The sequence below is a fragment of the Trypanosoma cruzi genome, genomic scaffold, assembly GCF_000209065.1.
Source record: "Trypanosoma cruzi strain CL Brener 1047053515907 genomic scaffold, whole genome shotgun sequence".
NCBI lineage: Eukaryota > Euglenozoa > Kinetoplastea > Trypanosomatida > Trypanosomatidae > Trypanosoma > Trypanosoma cruzi.
In genome coordinates, this window is record NW_001849274.1 from 4898 (window position 1) to 26112 (window position 21215).

General features: G+C 56.2%; 1 protein-coding gene and 1 pseudogene across 1 annotated transcript, besides 10 other annotated features; both read left to right on the forward strand.

The window, feature by feature from the left end:
* Window positions 1-1636: a sequence feature (heterozygous, non-Esmeraldo-like haplotype).
* Window positions 321-357: a sequence feature (AT_rich).
* Window positions 389-533: a sequence feature (T-rich).
* Window positions 1240-1304: a sequence feature (T-rich).
* Window positions 1637-2548: a sequence feature (areas merged during assembly that could not be assigned to a particular haplotype. This can correspond to areas where the two haplotypes were merged or to regions with more than two copies in the genome that were merged during assembly.).
* Window positions 2549-2588: a sequence feature (heterozygous, non-Esmeraldo-like haplotype).
* Window positions 2589-21215: a sequence feature (areas not merged during assembly with more than two copies in the genome that could not be assigned to a particular haplotype).
* Window positions 3285-13709, forward strand: Tc00.1047053507477.10 (dispersed gene family protein 1 (DGF-1), putative; the record flags this gene model as incomplete). Its single annotated transcript, XM_805165.1, has 1 exon — window positions 3285-13709. One exon carries the CDS (start codon window positions 3285-3287, stop codon window positions 13707-13709), a length of 10425 nt encoding a protein of 3474 aa, XP_810258.1.
* Window positions 8166-8216: a microsatellite.
* Window positions 14481-14925: a mobile genetic element.
* Window positions 14516-14537: a sequence feature (AT_rich).
* On the forward strand, window positions 15251-21215 carry Tc00.1047053507477.20 (annotated as a pseudogene; the record flags this gene model as incomplete).

Below are 21215 nucleotides of genomic sequence, written 5' to 3' on the forward strand. Positions count from 1 at the left end.
GGAAGGAACCCGTTCCGACGAGAGCTCCAGAACCACAAGTGGAGGGAATGGCCACCACAGAACATGTTGCCGCGGTGCATGGCCCAGTGGAATTACCGTCAGCACTGGGGAGCACAACTGTGGAGAGAGCTACCACCGCAGAGCATGCGGCTGCGGTAAGCTTTACCTCTGCTGGGAGCGGACTGCTGCCGCTGCTTCTTCTGCTTGGGCTGTGGGGATTTGCGGCCGCGTGAGGAGTGTGCGGTCTCAGTGTAGAGCACTTGCCCTCTCCTCCGCAGCGACACACACACACCGCTAGGGATAAAATTTACTTCGTAAAGAATAATTTTTTTTTTTTAATTACTTTTCTTTTTTTTTGCTTGATTATTTAGGGCAACCACCATAAGCGTTTTTTTTTCTGCTTTTAATTTTTTTCCTTTTTGTTCGAGTGTAATTTTTTATGTTTTTTTATGTTTGTTTTTAATCATTTTTGTTTGCTTTTTAAAAAATTTAAGTTTTTTTTTTGCTCCACTCTTTCCTTCTTTTTTGCTTTTGGGGCAATCACTATGGACGTCTTTTCTTTTCTACTCTTCCCTTTTTTTATTGTTTTTTGCTGCACTCTTCCTGTGAGGGGTGCCGTGTGTTTCCCGCCCAACTGCTCCACTCGCACACCCACCGACACGCTCATGAAGACGGCCCTCTGCGCCTCGCCTGCTGCACGCATGAGGAGGGGCCGCGACGAACGGCGCGCTGAGGGAGCCGTGACGTGTGGGCGTACGACGAGGGCCTGTGGGGCGGAGCACACATTTCTTTCCCTCTTGTTTTGTTTTCTTTTTTGCGGCCGGGGCGGGCAGACACCCGCAGCGCCACACACGCACAGCCACACCCTGCCGCCGTGTTTTTCTTTTGCTGCGCTCACTCTCCCGATGGAGTGACGCGACTCCCGTCATGTCTGCGTGCTTCTCTCAGTCCCCACACACACACGAGTGACTGAGCCCTGCAGGCCGCACTCACGCACCAATAAAAGGGCTGAGGGGAGCACCAACACGCAGATGACCCCATGAAATATAAACGATGTGCGGACACGCAGAGGGTCAGACGGTTGAAAGAAATTTAAATATCTTTTTAATTTTTTTGCGGACAAAATATATGCAGACAATTTCTGGAGCAACGTGGTAGTTAGGTGCACCTTTTTGTGTGGTTTTTCTTTTTCTTTTATCTTTTTTATTATTTGGGTGTAGCCGTAATAGAGGACGACTTTTTTCATTTTTTTTTTTTTTTCATTTTTTTAATTATTTTAATTATTTATTTATTTTTTTATTTTTCAAATTGTGAGGTGGAAAGGTGAAGATGAATTTTTTTAAATTTTAATGAGTTTTTTATGAATTGCCGCTGCTTGGTCTCCAGTGCAATATCATGTGTGTGAGCAGTCCTGTTATTTCTGCCATGCGCTTCTGCTGTAGATTTTTGTTTGTGCGTCTCTTCACATGCTCTGCTCCTGTTTTTACTTATTTGCCTCGTGTTTCTGCAGGCAAACACACAACCACACAAAATACACATTGCAGTGGATTTGGATGCCTCTTTTTTAGTGCGTGCTGGTGGCCGCCGCCTCCTTCTGTGGGCATGGAGCGAGGGGAGGAGAGAGGGAGTTCGCACCGCGAGTCACTTTCCTGCAGGCGTGATGCGCCACCTATGACCGCTTTGAGTCGGGCACCAAATCCCATTGTGGGTGGAATGGCTGGAAATTTTATTGCCGCGTCACGGATGGATAAGGAATCGCTTCTGCGTCTGGCTCTTTGGGTGATTGCTTGCTCGGTGTGCGTTTTGTATTGGCTGCGGGCTTTGGCTATATCTTGTTGGCCGTGGGATTGAACTGGAGGCGGTGGAGCTGTGTCTCTTCTCATCTTCCATTGGTGGTTGACTGCTGGCGGTGTGTACGTTTGTTTTGTGGATGCTGTTTTGCGGTGTGTGCACTGCGCGATGGTGTGTCTGCTGTGGGGCGCCGCATCCTCCTCCTTGTGCATACACCGATAGCGCCGCGACGATGTGTGTGTGTGCTTGCCCGCATTTTTGTGCGCCTGGCTGTTGTCTTGTTGTTGTGTTGTTTTCTAACCAGAGGCAGGAATGAAACTGACGGTTCTGTCGGCATGTCTCTCTCCATCCTTTTTTCTAAATAGTATGACGGCCGAGGATTTGGATAAAGTGCTTTGTGCAGTCCCCTTTTTTTTGGTCATGGCGGCTGCAGTGGGACTCTGCGGCTGCGTGTTCGTCTCGATTGTCGCATCGTCCGCTGTTGCTCCCTCGTTGTGTTGGTGGGGGAGGCGGCGAGCGACGGCTTTGGTGGAGCGGCGTCGGTGGAGAGGGAAGGCACCGACCGCTGCTGACGGTGACGGTCTTTGCTGCAGGCGATCTGACGAGATGACGTCACCGGTGTCACATCCAACCGATATGGATGAGGACCGCACCTTCTCTCTCTCCCTTCCCTCCGTTCCCAGTCTCCTGCTGACTGAAGAACTACAGGGCAGCGTCGTGATTACAAACCGGATGTCTATGAGCCAACAGGCCGCACAATCGATGTGGACCCTTGTCCCCCGTGTCTGAGTGCCGCCACCGCACATTTTCATTATTCCTTCGTCTGTGTGCCGTTTGCGCGTATGGTGCCGCTGTTTGTTGTGCAATGCCGACCCACGTGAGGGAGGAACGCCGCCTTGAGTGCTGGCGAACGGCGAGTCCTCCACTCTTCTCCCGTGTCACCATTACATCCTCGGACGCGCTTGATGGCCGCCGGTTGTAACGCTGCCACGTGGGTGTCTCGGCACTTGTGTGTCTTTCACTGCATTGGGACTGCTCCGTGGTAGAGGCATTTGGTTGCAAGAGCGGTGCCAATGGCCATGTGTCTTTTTTCTGGGATCTTACCACTCTGCATGGTGGTTGTGTGAGGCTGCGTGGGCGGTGGGAGGGCGATGGTGTTAACGGCGTGGTTGCGTCTGTGCTTTTTTTTGTCGGTGTTTGTGCTTTGGTGGGGATTGTCTGTGACCGGATGCCTCTGCGTGCCACTGTGCTTGGTTACTATTGTTGCTTTTTTTACAGCCTTTTTTGACCAAGCAGTTAGAAATACTTTGTATTGACCAGCACAACTATCGTTTCAAGGTGTTAAGGATTAATTGCTTTATTAGGATTAGCAGCAGTGGTATAACGATCTGGAGGAATTGTGTATCTGAATTTGCCATCTGTAGGAAGGGATTTGTTGGACAGGAGTTACGTTCGACGGGACGAGTGCGACACACCACGAAAGCCCTGTTGATATGTGTTTGTGTCTGTGGATGTGGTCTTTTGTGGGTGCGTGTCCGCGCAGCCGGCACCGTGTGCGGTGCAGGGCCATTGCGGCTGTGCGTGCGGCGCTGGTCGTTGTGTTGGCGCTGGTTGCGGTGGCGGCGTGGATGCCCGCGGTGCATGCGGTGGTGTTGCGACTGCGGGGCGGTACGGTGGACAGAGCCATCACGGTTGGCCGCGCCGTGGACACGGTGCTGATGGACGGCGTGTCCATCACGAACGGCGTGGCTGTGGTGTTCGACATTTCGACGATGCTTCCCGGCGCGCTGCGCATCGAATTGAGGAACTGCGTGTGCGACGGCGGTGCGCAGATCTACGTGCGGGGCTACAGCGGCGAGCCGGCGAGTGACCGGAGCCTGGAGGTGAGCGTGAGCGGGCTGTCCGGCGGCTACTGCTCGCTTGTGTTTGTGCACAACCTGCCGGCACGCACGAATGTGACGGTCCGTGACTCGACGATTGTGACGCCGGGGCCGATGCGCTACTCGCAGCTGAACGGGCTGACGGACGCGGTGGCGTCGCCGCTTGTGCTGCACGCGACGTCGCTGTTGCAGACGCAGCTGCGTGTGAGCAACACTGTGCTGAGGTCGTTGCACGCGGGCGGGTCGGCGGTGTACGTTGGCGGCGACGTGGACCTGCTGTCGAGCGCGGTGGTGCTTGACGGCGTGTTGCTGGAGGCGTCGGGCGGTCCGACCGCGTCCGCGATGCGTGTGGCGTCCTCGTCGCGTCTAAGTCTGCGGAGCCACTCGGTGTTCTCCGTGACGAACGTGTCGGTAGTGAGCAGCGGCGGTGGCATTGTGCTTGGCGGGCGCCTCGCGGTGTTTGAGTCTCTGCTGCGCTTCGTGGGCGTCGAGGGGTCTGTCGCGTCGTCGCTGGTGCGCTGCGACGGTGGGACAATCGGTGGCGGCGGGTGGCTGGACCTGCACGACGTGTGGGCGGTGGGCGAGGCGTCGTCAGTGGCGTCGCTGTCGGGGGTGACGCTGAGCGGCGGCACCGTGTCGATTGCTCGCTGCACTGCCACTGGCGCGACGCTTGTCTCCGAGCCGGCGATCACGAGCGGCGCCGTGTCGGTGCAGTGCAACCGTGCTGGTGGCCGGGTGCTGCGGAGCAGCGGCGACTACCGCATGGCCGGTTTGCCCTCCGTGAGCGTGGTGCCGTGCGACGGCTGTGCGGCTGCGCTGGCGTGCTTCGATGCGCTGACGGCGTCGTTCTCTGACTGCGCGTGCAGCTGCCGTGCCGGCGGTGTGGGCGAGGCGTGCCTGCCGTTCGACGTGTCGCCTGCGAGGGTCGGTGGCGGTGGTGGCGGTGTGGAGGGCTGCGTGAGTGGCGTGACGCTGACGGAGTCGGTGACGGTTGGCGGTGGGCGGGCGACGGCGTGCTTCGACTCGGTGGTGTTCAGCGGGCCGATCACTGTGGCGGTGGACCTGCGCTCGATGGACGCGTTCGCTGACGCGCTGAACGTGACGCTGCGCCACTGCGTGCTTGCGGACGGCGCGCAGCTGCGGATTGGCGGCCTCAGCGAGAGCACGGCGCGCCCGATGCCTCACGCCCTCGTCAACATGACGAATGTGACGTCGCTGGAGGGCACGATTGTGCTGCATGGCGCGATGCCGCCGAACTCTAGTGTGCTGCTGGCGAACTCAACGCTGCGCGCGACGGTTGGTGGATCGCAGTACGTGCCGACGACCCGTGGCTACGCAGGATCCCGGTACGGCCCCGCGCTTGTTCTGGACGGCGTCCGTCTTTTGTCGACGCGTTTTGTTATGACGCGGTCGACGCTGGTGTGTGGCGGGGGCTCGTGCGCTGCTATCGTCGTGGAGCGCGGCTTTGTTGTGAACCTGTCCAGCGTCTTCTACATGGACAACTGTGCTGTCGTGTCGCAGATGCACGTGATGTACGCTTTTGCGTCTGACCTGCGTGTCAGCGGCGGCTCCGTGTTCTCCATACAGAACAGCTCGTGGAGTGCGCCGAGCATTGGCTTCTACGAAGGCGCGTGTGTGTTTGAGGACTTTGCGGTGGATGGCGGCAGCGTGCTGCAGATTGTGTCCAGCACTTTCCGTCTCGGCTTCGCCATGCTCACGGCAGCCACGCTGACTGTAACTGGCGGCGGCTGGCTGGTGCACAGCAACAACGAGTTCCGCACCGCCTACGTTGTGTACGTGGTCAACGAGAACGGCGTGGCGTTCCACGATCGGAGTGTGTGGTCGATACTTGACAACAACTTCACGTATGGCTCGTACTCGTCAACCATCGCACACATGACAAGCAACTGGTCACCACCATCCGACACGCGCCCGATCATCTACGGCGTGTGCAACGAGGCAAGGGGCTCTCCTGTGACGAATTACGGAGTCGACCTCAATATTGGAGCCCCCGTGAGGGTGCTGGACTGCGGTGCGTGCACTGTGGACGCCGTGTGCTTCGCAGCGAGGACGAGCAGCATCATTGGCTGTGAGTGCGTGTGCGCTGCTGGCGGTCACGGTGACACGTGTCTGCCAGCTGCGGTTCCGGACGGCCTTGGGCCGCTCCCGCTCTCCGATGCGGACGACACGGAGGTCCGCTGCGTGCACGGTGGTATCATCAGCTCCGTGTACGATCCTGATCCCGGTGTGCGTGGTCTGTGCTTCGTCAACGTGACCTTCACTGCCGCGATCGTGCTGGACCTGTCACATTTTGACGTACCGCAGCAGACACTCAACATCACGCTGCTGCAGTGCGTCCTCATGGACCTGTCGGTCAGGGGGAGTGGTGTGCGCGTGCACGTGAACGTGACATCCTCGATGCTGGATTCTGGTGATTTGGAGTTTAGGGGTGATTTTGGCACTGGATCCCAGATACTGGTGGCGGGCAGTACGCTTGTGACGACGTCGATTCACGCCATTGCCTTTCCGGAATTTTTCCTTGGCGCGAACTCGACGCTGCTGTTACTTGACAACTACATTGAGGGGAATAGGCACGCAGTCTATTTCATCAATGCTGTTGTTGTTGATGGTGGCGGGGTCATTGTGAAGGGAAATACGCTGAGGGCAACGGAGAATAACGGTGCGGAATCAGCCGTTTGCGTTCATGCTGTTTTTATGAAGAACGGCGGCTACCTTAACGTTGAGAACAACACGATGAACGCGGTTATAGGCGTTTGGTTTGTGAAGAGGGCCACCGTGAGCACTGCGGGGCTGCTGCGAGTGGCGGACTGCACCTTCGTTTACAGGAAGGAATTTTTTGATCCCGCGCTGGTGTATTTTTCTGGCTCTGTGGCTCTCGAGGGTGGAGCGCAGTGGCGCGTAGAGGGCAACAACGTGAGTGCAGCCTACTTATTAATTGTGCCACGTCCCCAGCATAAAATTTATTTGTCGGGCAGCGGCACCACCGCGGCGCTTGCACACAACCGTCAGGTGAACTCGAGGGCTTCCTTTGTCAATATTTTCCCATCGAGCATTGTCGTGACGTCATCCGCGCAGTTTGTGGTTGGGTGCAACCTTCAGGGTGATGAGGAGGTGTCGTACAACGATTATTTTCCGGAGGCAGTGGTGGTGTTTAGGTGCGGCACATGCAACGATGATGCGGCGTGCTACATGCCCGGGACGGAGTCGGTGGACCGCGGCTCGTCCTCGTGCAGCTGCAAGGACGGATGGCATGGCGCGTCGTGTCTTCCCTTCGAGGTGCCCGACACGGTTTTGCCGCCCTTGCCGGAGAGAGCCGTCGACGGCGACACAAGCTGCGTGGTGAACCAGACGCTGACGAAACTTACGCTGAACATGTGGAAGACGCACCACTGCTACGTGGGTGTGACATTCAGCGGCGTGGGTGCTGCGCTGGCGTTTTCCTTTGACAGTATGCCGCTGCATCTCCCCATCAACATCACGCTCAGTGGGTGCACATTCCGTGAGGGTGCCGCGCTGCAGTTTGTTGGGGGTGCTGAGGTGGCCGAGTCAGCGGGCGTCCTGATCCGCGTGAGCCAGACGGTGATGCGGTCCTCTGTCGTTATTTTTGCACTCGCCCTCCCACAGCACTGCGACATCGCCGACACGGAGGTTGACGCGGTGCAGTCTTCCGCGGTCGACTTACCGGGCACTGTGAGCAAGACGCTGAGCGTAGTGATGCTGAGGAACGTCGTGCTGAGTGCGTCGACGCTGTTGGTCAGCAACGTCAAGGCGCATGCATCGAGGCGCGGCGGGTTTGGTTTGTACTCGACCGGGACGCTGATGCTGGTAGGTGGCAGCTCTCTTTACGCGCGTTACTGCAGCCTCGATGGATACACACACCTGTTCCAATTAAATATCCTCAGTGTCCGTGACCACTCTGTTTTTGCGCTGCTCAACAATAGAATGGCCTCCGGGACAAGCCTCCTGTATCAGCAGCAGGACTTCAGCGTGTCGGAACACAGCGTGTTGCGCGTGGTGGGGAACAGCGGTTCCGTCTCATACGCCATCTTTGCAGAAGGCTCGTGGACCGTCCAGCAGTCAAGCTGGCTGGATTGGCGCGACAACGACGTGGGATTGGGAGCGATTTTCAAGGTATGGGATTCCGCCTTTGTGAGCATTGACAGCAGCAGCGTGGTGACGCTGACGGGCTGCAAGATGGGCTCGACGGGGCTGTCGGGACCTCTGCGATCTCTGGTAGAGGCCAGCTACCTGTTCGTTGCTGGGTGCCTGACGGTCGCGGGACGTGTGGTGACGACGGCGGCGGAGCTGGAGCTGAACGGCATCACCAACGTGACGACGGTTGCTGCGTGCGGGGAGTGCACGAAGGAGGGCGACTGCTTCGCTCCGCTGACGACGGCGGTCATTGACTGCAAGTGCCAGTGCGCTGCTGGAGGGCACGGCGATGTGTGCGTCCCGGCGCCTGTGCCTGCTGGCCCGCCGCCACCGCCACCGCCACCACCGTCGCCCACACCGCCACCGCCACCGGTTGGTGAGTGCATCAGCGACATGGTGCACCCCGAGGTGGCGCAGGCTGTGGGCAGCGGGCTGTCGTGGCTGTGCTACCGTAACGTGACGTTCAGCGGGGGCGGCATGAGCCTGACGGTGCTGATTGGGGCGATGACGGGCGACGTGGTGAATGTCACATTCGATGGATGCACGTGGAGGGACGGTACCGTGCTGGTGCTGTTGGGCAACGCGTACGCCGCTGTGGGGTCGCTGAACATCGTCGTCACCGGCAACACGTTCCGTGACGCGCTGCTCAGCCCGGAGGGTGGGTTTCCACCGCACACGAACATCACGATCAGCGGGAACCGCTTCACTGTCACGAGGCTGATCCCTCGGTCGGGCTTGGACCTTAGGAGGCCGTCGTGTGTTGCGATGAATAGGCTGTGGATCAGCAACGACTCCGCGGTGGTGCTCAGTGGCAATGTGTTTCAGACCGTGACGGCATCGTCAAGCGCCATCCACGTTGTCGGATTTGCGCTGAGGGTGTTGTGGCACTCCGTGTTTGCGGTGATGGGCAACGCGTTTAATATGGCTGGCGGAGACGGTACGCTGATGCATCTTGAAGGGCCTAACCAGTCCTTGTCGCTGAGTGTACTGAACAACTCTGCCGTGGTGATCCGAGGCAACTTTGTGACAAGGCCGGTGCAGTACTTCATGCACATTTTGTCAGCATTACATGTGGAGTCTTGGTCGGCGGTTGTGTTTCAGGGCAACGAGATGCAGGGAAGCTTGGCTGTGTTTTATTCAACTTTTGCCGCCAACATCTACTACCACTCCTGGCTGCAGTTGGGCGGCAACCTCTGCCGTGAATCCCCGTTGTATGCGTTTACTTTCTTTGACCCCAAAGTGAATCTCCGCGACTCCATGGTGTCTGTTTCCGGCAACCGATTCATGTCCAGCACGGTCACGCCGACAGTGCTGCTGATACTCAAAAAGTCCCGCGATCTCACAAACGGAGCGATTGTGGCTGCGTGCAACACTGTGAACGGCGAGGAGGAAGCGAACTACGTTATTCCGTCCGTGTACAATGTCACCATTCTGACCTGCAGCGACCCATGCACCCTCTTGGCGTCGTGCTTCCCCGCGTACACGACGACGGCCCCGAGTGATGGCTGCGCGTGCACGTGCGCGGAGGGCGGCCACGGCGATGCGTGCCTGCCCGTTGCTGTCCCCGAGCCACCGAGCACCGACGGCGCCGACTGGTGCGTGCGGGACGTGCGTGTGGATGTGGGGGTGAGCGCCGGTTTCGGGACGTCGGTGGCGTGCTACGTTGGTGTGACCTTTGCGGCGGATGTCGTGGTGGACATGGAGTCGATGTCAGGGAGCGTGCGTAACGTGACGCTGGCGAACTGCACGTTTTTGGGCAGAGCGAGCCTGTACGTTGTTGGGTGGCTGCCCGACCCGCCTGCTGGCGAGCGCGTCGATGTGTTGATCAGCGGGCTTGAGTCGCGCTCCGGCGGCGGCGTGATGGTGGCGAACCAATTTCCGCCGGGCTCGCGCGTCACTGTGGTGGACTCGGTGCTGATTGCGGAGAAGCGTGTTGTGTACCGCGGCGCCTACGGCCTTGGCGACGCGTCCGCTTGTCTCGTGGTGCACAAAGTGAACCTGACTGGGAGCGTGCTGACCATCGCGCGCACGCACGTGGCGGCTGTGTTCCGTGACGCTGTTGGCGTGTTGGTGGTTGGCGGCGTGGCGCTGTCTTCGCGCGGTGCGCTGTACGTGGACGGGCTGTTGGTGCAGACGGCGCTGGGGCTGTGCGTGTCGGTGGAGGGCGGCGTTGCGGCCAGCGGCGGCTCCGTGGTGGCGTTTGTTGACAGCGACTTCCTGCTGTGCAAGCATGCGGTGACTGTGCGTGGGGCTGTGAGCGTGTCGGGCTCCGCTGTGGCGTTTGTGCGGAGCGAATTTGCGTCGGCGGAGGACTACGCGGTGGCGTTTGATTCGACGGTGAGCCTGGCCGGTGGGTCGATGCTGCTGGCGAAGGGCAACGTGCACGACGGCGTCTTGAGGGAGATGCTCTACGCTGCTGGTGCTGTGACCGCTGTTGGGAGCACGCTGAGCTTTGTGCGCAACCGAGCGCTGCTGCCGCGGATGCTGTCGATGAGCCTCTCGCTCGCGGCTGGGGCGCATTTGAGGGTGGCGTGCAACGACGCTGGTGGACGTGTTCTGTCGACGGCGGAGGAGTACGCAGCGGCTGGTTTTGGCGACGCTGGGAGCATCGACGTTGTTGGGTGCGACGCCTGCGACAGGGACACGTACTGCTACGCGCCCGGGACTGCGACGGCGGGCATGAAGAACGGTGTGTGCGTGTGCGCGTGCGGCAGCGGCGGGTACGGCGAGGCGTGCGTGCCTGTGGGAGCTCCCGCACTGCCGCCTGCCCTGGGCACTGCGTCGAGTGTGTTTGTCCGCGAGGGCGTGCCGTTGCAGTCGGTGTTCGTTGTACCTGCCGGTGCGAGCGAGGTGACGCTGCGCCACGTTGTGCTGGACGGCGTGAGTCCGGTGCTCCACGTACCGTGGATGGCGCGGGACGGCGTGCGGATCGTTGTGCAGAACGTGTCGCTGCTGAACGGTGCTGTGCTGTACGTGATGGGCGGTGGAGCGTTGCGCGGTGCGGTGGCGGCGGGGAGCGACGAGAGCGGGCCGGTGGAGCTGTCGGTGTGCGATGTGGAGGCGCTGAACGGTGCGCTTGTGCTGACCGGCACGTTCCCTGCGGGGTCCGTGCTGACGGTGACGGACTCCCTGCTGGTTGCCGCGAGGCCGACGCCGCTTGTGTATCTTCCCGGCTCGCAGTCCTCGCCGTACGCACCGGTGCTGGTGCTGTTGGGCCTGCGGCTCGTGCGGTCCGTGCTGGTTGTGTCTGGCGTGGCCCTCGTGACCGTGATGACTGGTGGGCGGACTGTGGTGGTGGACGGCGCCGTGCTGGAGCTTGTCGGTGGCGGTGTTGCGCTGGACGCGGCTGTGCTCGGTGGCGACTATGCGTTGTACGCGAGTGCGCGCGTGGTTGCGTCGGGGGGTGCTGTGCTGCGCGTGTCTGGGAGCCAGGTCTACGCTGCGCACGGGTTGGTGTTCGAGAGCGGGGTGGCGGCCAACGCATCCGCCGTCGTAGTGAACGACAACGCCGGTGCGCTGACCGATGGCGCGCTGCTGGTGCTGCGGGGGTCGGCGTCGTTTGCGTCCGGTTCGTGGCTGTCGGTGCGCGGCAACAGCATCAGCGGCAGGCTTTTGTCGGTGCCGTCGTACCCGCGCAGTGCGGAATTTGCGCAGAGCACGCTGACGCTCCACGGGAACGCCGGCAGTGGGTCCGTCGTGATGGACGGCACCGTTGCGCTCGGAGGTGACGGCCGAAGGTTCGTCGTGGGGTGCCTGACGCTCAACGGGCAGGCGCTGCGTCCGATGGACTACAGGTCCGCCGGCATAATCGGGGAATTTCGCCCCGTGGCGTGTGGCGTGTGCGACGCCGACGTGCGCTGCTTTGCTGCTGCGACGAGGGCGATGTCGGGGTCGTGCCGCTGCCGCTGTGCTGAGGGCGGGTACGGGCGCGACTGCCTGCCGGTGTACCTGCCGCACGTGGACGGGTGCAACCGCACGCCTGCCCTGCCGCTGCTGAGCCACACGGCGACGGTGACGGAGACGCGCAGCCCGACGCCAACGTGGACGCCGAAACCGAGTCTGAGCACGGCGCACTACAGTCCGACGCAGTACGGGTCGACGGAGACCCTGCAGGTGACGGAGACGGTGGCGCTGTCGCCCACGCGGACCCCGACGGCGTCGGTGAGCAGCACGCTGTGGTGGAGCGACGTGGCGTGCCCGACGCTCGCCGTGACGACGACGGCGGCTGGTGGGAGCCTGACGCAGAACGACATCCGCGGCGGTGGGAGCGCCGTCCCGACGCTGCTGATGGTGGCGCTGCCGCCGCCGTTTCGGTGGGCACGCGACCCGCAGCTCGGCACGCACCTGGGCTTCGTGCCGGTGTCGACTGCGCAGCCGCGCGGGTTTGGCGGTCCGTGGGGAGCGATGCTGAGCAACGCGACGTGGGTGCGCAACGCGATGAATCCGTCCACCGTCCTGGAGCTGGCTGTCCCCGTGCACCGCGGTTACTTCATTGCTGCCGACGAAACGATAGTCATTCGCTGCGATGCTGTGGCTGTGTTTGGCGGCTGCAGGGGTGTGCTGCTTGGGTCCTTCACGATCAGGTCGAACACGCTGCCCGCCGCTGCCAGCGCCCTCTCGGCGATCACCGGCGTTGTTGCGGGTGCGGCGGCTGTTGCTGTGGTGGTGACCGGCGGGCTGGGCTCCATCCTGGAGATGCAGGCGCTCGGCGTGTTCGCGAGGATGCCATGCGCCTCGGCGCAGGAGCGTGCGAGCACCATTGCGCTGCCGTACTTCCTGTCGGTGTTCGCTGCCCTTGATCCGCTGTGGATGGTGGTGGGCAACACGCTGCTCGCTGCTGTGTTCGGCTGCGTGCACTGCGGTGTGACGGCCGCCTTCCAGCGGTGGCGCGGCGTGGACGCGGCGAGTGCGTGGGTGTCGATGCGCTTCCCGAGCCTGACTTTCATCGTGGCGCACGCGATGCACCTCGGCATATTTTTTGGCTCCATGCTTGCACTGGCGATGCCCGGCGCCCCCGTGCAGCACCGCGTGATTGGCGCTGTTGGCGTGCTGTACGGAGTGGCGTTCCCTGCTGGCGTGTGCTACTTCATTTCTCGCCACACGGGCGCGAGCTTCACGAAGTACTGGCAGTTTTCGAGGAAGCCGCTGCACGAGCGCCTGCTGTACCCCGTCGGGTATTGGTGCCCCGAAGTGCAGCAGCGGATGTACGGCGGCATGCTGACGAACATGAGGGGCAGTTACGTGTACTGGTGCGTGTTCCAGCTGTCGGTGCTGTGTGTGGTGGGCCTGATTGCGGCTGTGCACTCGCCCGTGGGAGGCTGCCACGTCCAGTACTTCTGCATGGCGGCTGTGCTGCTTGCGGGTGCGGGCGTTGTTGCCTTCACGAACATGATGCGCTCGGCCTTCGTGACGGTGATGCAGACTGCGAGCTTTGTGCTCCTTGCGGCGCTGTGCCTGATCAGCGCGGCCAACCATCTTGCGCCGAGCGACGGCGGTGCGAGAGCGTACGTGGCGATCGTGCTGCTGCTGACCGCTGTGCTGCTTGCGGTCACTGTGTACAGCGTCGTTGTGTGGTACGCGGAGGACCGCCACTGGCAGGAGCTGCGCGAGCCGCGGCGTGGAGGGCTGGAGACGCTGCTGCGCGATGACGAGGAGAGCGACGAGGACGCGCAGAAGCCTCACGACATGACGTCAGTGTCGTACGCCTCAGGCACCACCGTTGCGTCGTCGTACCGACCACCCGCACAGCTGCAGCCCATGGCCGGTGACACCCGCTCAGACACTCTGAGCTTGTTCGACCGTGCACCCGATGCGAACTGCAGCATTAATTATGCTCCTCTGGACAGGTGGAGATCCTCCGCTTGACGAAAAATTTAGCGCAGTTTCTTTTTTTTGGGATGGAAAGGCTCCGCCCCCAACAGTGCCGTTACGCGGCGAGAAGGCACAAGGCCCCTCACAGATGCGGCATAACGTGGATGCTTCTGCTAGGCATCTTCTCTTTCCATTATTCATAGATTGATTGGGTGATTCATTTGGTGTTTTTATTTTATTTTATCGATTATCGACGAAAACGCATTATCGAACTATCACGCCAGCCCGGGGCGGATGCGTAACGGGTGTGTGCGTGTGTTTTACGCCCGCCGCTGCCGCACCGAGTATGGGGGCTGGTGCTCTCTCTATTTCATATCTGTACTCTGTAATGAGTACGTGCTTGACGATGGTGGTTGGTGTGCGGATCATAGGATGCATTCAGAAAAGCGTTAGGGAAAACAATTGATGAAGCCCTTCTGTGACGCGTCACCTCCTGGAGGTTGTGAGTGTGCGTTGCTGGCTGACATGAGGGAGGGCGTGGGAGCCACGGCTGTGCAGCTGCGCAGCCCCCCATCGGACTCCGCACCGACAGCGTCATTGATTGTTGGTTTGTTTCTATTTTTCTGCGAGTGCTTGCAGTGACTCTCTCTCCTGTTCCACGATGACTGTGTGGGAGGGCATGCCTGTCGCTCTTTATACTTCTGAATTTGTGTAGAGCGAACAACAAGAGAATGAACGAGGAATTATGCGGAATGACGTATTACTTTGATTGTATATCGATGTATTCTTGTGGGCTATTGTATCATTTCTTTTTTTTTTTCTATTAACTTGTGAAGAGAATGATCGCGTGAGAGCTGGCGAAATTAATTAATATATATATATGTATCCTGATAAACGAATGCACTCCTTTATGATACTTTTCCTATCTTATGAATTCTTGGGGAGAACACGAATTTGTTGGGGCATGGAACCGATAGGGACCAGATATTTTTCTATTTTTCCATTCTACCCTTCCCCTTTTTGTTTCCTACCTCGCATCGGGGTCTTTTGGTTGGAGGACCGCAAAGTCTGCCACTTCGTAGGTAATAAATATTTCAGATCCTAACTGAGTACGAAAGGTTAGGTGAGCGGTCAAAAGAATATATATATATATAATCAGAAAACAACATTGAGGCAATTAACTGCCCTTGCTTTACCTTCCTTTTCCTTCCTGTCGTGTTTGGTTTCTTTGGATAATTTCAGGATCCGTCCAGCGGCCCAGAAGATTATTCTCTTTTCTCCTTTTTCTTTTTGCGTTGCTCCGCACATTTCTCAGTGTTTGTTTTGTTACGGCCACACACGGGTAGTTTGTGTTGCGGGTAGTTTTTTCTACTTGACGTCGTTTTGTGTTAGGCGCTAGCGCGGGCAGGTTCGTCAGGCATCCACTCTCCACAGCATGGTGTCTGATATTTTTGAGTCATCCCAGATGTAACGCAGGCACCATTGCCGTGGCACTCGTGGGAAGCAAGGTGGAACGCGGGATAGCGAAAGATATTGTGCTGCAGATGTGCCTGTTGCATTTGTTTTGAGGAGGCCTTCAATTTAGAAGAAGAGGGATGAACTTTGCACGATTCCGCGGCTTGGAGGATGATGATTACATGTCGTGTCAGAGTGTCAGTAACACTTCATTTGCGTCTTGCGATTATCAAGAGGATTTGGCATCCCTTCCACAGAATGGAAAAGTTTTTTTTTCGTTTCTTGTCAATGCCGCCAGTCGTTCTGTGTCGTGGGTCATGAATCGACCCATCCACGTGCAGTTGAAGAACCCCTGTGTTGTGTGGCCGTGCGATTCACACTCTGACGTGGGCTTTGAGATTACGGTGAGCGGGATCATGGTGAAAATTGAGCCTACATTAGAGGCCGGTGCTGAGCTTATGAAGGTTATCGTTATCACCTTCAGTGGGGTTGCCGTGTGTGCAAATGCTGCTAAGGAGCAAACGCAAAAGCTTGTGGAAATTGATCATTTCAGTATGCGCATTACCTCCATGTACAGTTCTGCGGGTATTCTCTGTCGCAAGAACGTTGCTATTGTTTTTGACGGCGTATCCTCGTTGTTTTTTGATGAGGATGCATTGCGGTCTCTCACAAGGTGCGCCGTGAGCCATGGGATCATGAAAGAGGTTCCTGAGTATTGCCGTCCGTTTTATAAGCTGCGTTCATTGAGTTCACGTTGGTCCTACGCCAAAAGTTGTGTCTTCGCTTTTATACGGGACAGGAGGAGGCGTTACAACTTTAATCCGTCACACCTTCACTTTTACGCCGAAGCCCGCACATCTTATCTTGCGCTCTTGGATTACTGCCATCGCACACGGGACATTGCGGAAAAGAGGGAGCAAATGGCCGATATTGAGGGTGATATTCGCCATCGTGATGTGGCGTTATTTTTGAGGCGCAAGGTTCAAGAGAGATACTCCACGACGGTACTTGCTGGCAGCACAGGGGCGGGTGTGACACCGCCGCCGACGCAGCCTTCAGATGCTCGTGAATTTGTTATTGTCTCGTCTCTTCACGTGGACGTGAAAATTACGTGCGTGCGGTTGCCTGCTGAAACAACGGTGTGGCTGCGTGATGTCGCGTTTGTGAAGCGCCACGGGGAGTCCAATTTTTCGGTTGGGAATGTCACGTTGGTTGCGGGGGGAAAGTCTCAGCTGCTACGGGCGCTGGATTCCGGGGAACCTTTTTTTTCCTTTCAGCAAACCGAAAGCAATGACATGACTTTTGTTAGGACGACGTTAGAAGCGTTGCGTTTTATCACCACACCTAATTGGATGCTGCAATTGGTTCAACCCATCATGGTCGCTATGCCACACGTTCTGCGGGCGATTCCAGAAACAAATTGCAATTCACCGGAGACAAACTTGAGTAATCGATGTGAAAAAACCACAAGTTTTGTTTTCCCATTGATAGATTTTCATGTGGATGATTTGCGGTTGCATTTGAAGCAACTATCCCTGACGCATATAGAGCGAACATCCGGTGACTCACGTGTGGGTCTTTTGATGAAGGAATTGTCTGTGCGTTTTGGCGAGGAAACGGACGTGCTATCACCCATGAAGGTGGAAATGACTGAAGAGGAGGATATCTTGGTGTCTGCGGTGACGTTAAATGTACCGAATGCGCTATGGGAGTATTTGTACCACGTTCGAACTGAGTGGAACGATGCCCTACTACGGGTTAGTAACATGCCAGGCTTTGTATCAAGAGTGCAGTCAACAACGGGTAACACACAGATAAAAAAGTCTTTCGCAGAGGTGTGTTGTGAGGCTGAATTAAAAGAGGAGTTTAATCCCGCGTTAAAACTACAGCGGGCATATATTTTGGGTGTCGTTATTACTTTTGAACCCTTAAATCTCCGTATGCAGCTGGGAACTATGGATATGTGGAGAGGGGCACAAACGTATGGGTTTTCTTCTGTGCATGCGAACATATCATCGTTTGAGTTTTCAACAGATTATGTGGAAGGAGGTGTATTGACGGTGACGTGTCCTAGCGGCATTTTATACTCAAAAAGAAGTTCAACAAGTGACGCTTCACGTGTGAATGTGTCGATAGGGGTGCTGGAATCAGTATGGAAGGCGTCTTCCACACGAAATTTATTGCATATTGATGCTATGCAATTCCATGTATATGGCGATGCGACGTACTGCTCCGCTGAAACGCTTCGGTTCTTGGATGCTCTGACATTTGCCCCAATAAAGTGCTTTTACTGCCGCCAGTTAAGTTCAATTCCAACAACCGCACGACCGTATCTTGCGTCCTCTTTGCAGGTCTCAGTGTGTCTTGCGGAGGTCTGTATGCAACGACTCATTTTTTTGGAATTGGATTTGTTGGGGACTTTGATAAAAGATTACGCCACTTTTTTTGTGAACAAGGTTGTGCCTACAGAAGCATACCGACTGTTTTTTAGTGGTTTTAGCAATTTGGCCTTCGTCATGTACGCTTCTTCTTGTGCACTTAAGCTTGGCGGAGATGAAGCTTTAATGTGCCGAGTGAATATGCCCTCAATAAATGGTGGTGCGGGTGCGCCACTTGTGAGTTTTGGTGAACTTCTTCCTGAGCTACGGGAAGAAGTTCACCATTGACGTTGATCAACGTTTGTGAAAAGCTTTTAGCGAATATAAGTATGCCCCATCTTGAGCTGGAAGTGTTTCACCACCGATTTATGTCCGTTGGTCTCTGCACAACTGTTTCTTCCTTCACAGCCACGCTACCCATTGCTGTAGAGGACTTTTGGGATGACACTGTACAAGCGGTAAAACGCTCACCTGCTGAATGCACTGCTCCTTCGATTAAATTGAATGTGGGCGATATGATCCGGCTGGAGGTTGAGGGGGTGAAATATGCCCAGCAATCTGCTCCCCTTCCCGAGGAATTAAGTGGAGTATTTAGTGATTGCGACATGGATAGCGACACATCAGTTGTGGCCTGTGAGAAGTACACTCACGCAGTGGTGAAGAATTGGAACGTGCATCTCAAAGGGGTTTCTGAAGCGGATGTCGTGAAAGAATTGTTGGGGTTATGGATGGAACTTCGGCACATGATGAATTCAATTCAAAGGCGGAATGTGGTGAACTGCACTTTGCTACGAGGTGGGCATTATAATTTGGACCGGACTGTTCCGTGGTTTTTTGACTCTCCAGGCGAAATGGTTTTGGTGGAAGACTGCACCTTTCTTCCCTGCACCTCGGGAATACACATGGTGGTCTGCAGTGGGACCCATGTGTGCTTTCGCCGATGCCACTTTTTTTTTTTTTTTTTCAGCATGACATCACTGTTGAGGACGAATGTGCCTCGTTTGTGTGCGACAACTGCATTGGAGAGGATTTCGGCGGCGAGTCAAATGCGACCGGCGCTCAGGCGGAGGTGGAGAAGAAAACGGTGCAAAAATTTTTATTCTCTTTTCATCGCGGTGCTTTATGCTTAACACTGCGCGATGAGTGCAAACTCATCCTGAATCTCTCAACGGTGGATCTGCGTTTTTTTACATGCTTCAAGAAAACCGTCTCTCATCTGCGCTTGCAACGAGGACGGCTTGAATTTATAGAAAAGGGGGCCCTACACGGCCTGGTTTCTCGTATGGATTTGGACTTGGATTGGACGCTGAGGCACAGGGATGACTACGCAACACTGAGTTCATCCTTGCGAGTAGGGAGTGTGAGTATACCCGTTTTGTTGTTTAGCACAATGCGTTGCCTGAGAGGAGTGTGGAACGCCGAAGTACCCTTTTCCGAGGCTTCAGTGCGAGAGTACCCATCGCCTGTGAAAACACGCGGCTTTTCAGTTGCCAGGTGGAAGGCACTTGTGACAGTGTCCATCATTCCTGTTGAATTGTGTCCACCGAGTGGTGGGGCGCCATTGATAAGCCTTATCCTTGATAGTACTTCTGTTGTGTCAAGGCGGGAAACAACAGGGGAGGCTTTCCTGGAGGCTCGATCAGGGATACAGCAGCTTTCTCTCTGGGAATTTTCTTCGCAATCGCATGTTTCACTTTTACGGAATCTGCTCTCTGTGCTGGTGGTTGCTCGCACGGAGGATTTTTCTGGTGCGTCATGTGACGTGTCTGTCTCCCCATGTGAGCTTTCTCTCTCCAGCGAGCAAATCAAGTGCGTTTTGTCCCTCTTGACATTTATGCAGGGCTATGGCGACGCTGAGACGGTGCCGTATGCAATGAGGCTGGAGAACTACCTGGGTGTGGAAGTGACGTTGCAGGATGCGACGGAACAATTTGTTTTTGGCGAGGGTCTCACCCTTGAAAAGAGAACATTGTCTTTCCCGGATTGTCTTCAGCTGATTGATGGAAAACGCGTGGATCATTTCGAAAAGGGCGGGATATCATTTTCCGACAATAAACATGCCGTTCTTCTTCATGCTGAAAAGGTGGCTGTTCTTGAAAATGGCGAACGCATTCATATTCTCACAAGTTTGCAACCCGGTACCCTCGCACAAAATGTGACGTTTCGAACAGTTTTTCACGTCAAGAATTACTTATCCTATAATATATCGTTTCGTTCAATGCGTCAGGGGAGTGAGGTTGCCATGATCCGCCCAGGGGAGCTCTCTTGCATTCCTCTTAGTTGCCTTGACTCCACAGACGTCGTCACACGTCTGGCGTCGATTGAAGACAATAATGAGTCACGTGATGAGCTGCTCTGGGAGGAATCACCGCGTAAACTTCTTGAAGTGGCACTTTCACGTGGCGAAGACTCCATTGGGCGTCTCAAGGAGTTTTCGTTTGCAGAATCTTCGGCGTATGTTGATGTAACGTATCATTTAAAGGGCTGTCTGCTTACCATGCTTTTTGCTCCAGCTCGACCAGGCATTCATAACGGCACGCGATTCCCTATAAGAGTGCTTCTGTACATCCGTGACGATTTTGTTGAAGAGGCAATTGTGGATCCCGACAATACGTTTGTGAGACTCCGGCACGATCCGTTTGGTACTCCCGTGGCTTATCTTTTTGAATGCATCGTCTATGACAAGCGATACGTTGCCAATGAACGAGTTGATTTAAACGCGATTGACCCCGCGGAGGGAGAGTGTATTGTGATGAAACACGAGGAGTTTCCTCGACGTTACTTTTTTGAGTTAAACATCGAAAGCAGACAACTGAATGCATTGGATGGCGTTGCTCCGGTCTACAGTGTGGTGCCACGGTATATATTTGGAATAGAAAATAATTCGCGGATGGATGTTGAATTTGTATCTGAGGCAGGGGATTCCATTGGCACACTGGGTGGAGGGGTTCTTTCATGTTCTTATGGGAAAAACTTTGCCTATCTCCCGCTCCATGCATCACTTGTATTGCGTGTAGTGGAAGTAACATCATCGACGTTTGAGGTGAATGAGGGTCTGGAAGAACAAATGCTCCTCTGCAATGTCTTCGAAAAGAGAGAGGCACCGTGTGGTTCTCACTGTTTCCTCCTTCGTGCAAAGGCTGACGCGACAGAGAAGACGATGGAGTTGTTTCCGGCGCTGTTTATTGTCAACATGGATTCCACCCGTAGCCTGTTTGTGCAGCACACCATTGGTTCCAAGGATACACTCAGGAGCGAGGTGCAATGGGTTAATCGTGTAGTTTTGCCGGCTGCGGGTGTGTTTCCCTACACATTTATTTCGTGCTACGGGTATGTGGACCTGTTTACATTTCCTTGGGAGGAAAATGGCGAGGCGTCTTCTTACTCGGCCCCGGTCGAGGCGGTATTTTCTTCAAAAACAGATTGGAGCGGTTTTGTGCAGTGCGGGCGGACGCAACACATGGTTCAAATACATAAAAAGGGCTTTGGTGATCCCGCCATGCTGGTGGTAAGTGGGCCCTGCAACACGCCGCACCTGACACTCGTGAATTTTGCGTCTTACACCTACCGTGAGGTTGGCCCCATGGGGGTGTCGTCTCCTTCTATTTTGTCGCTGGCAAGTAATGATTTGCTGCAGCTGTCTGGAGGGGGACAGGAGTACGTGTTTGCGGTGACTCACACCACCTCGACCGCTTTGGATGATGAGGTGATGGCATTTTGTCGACAT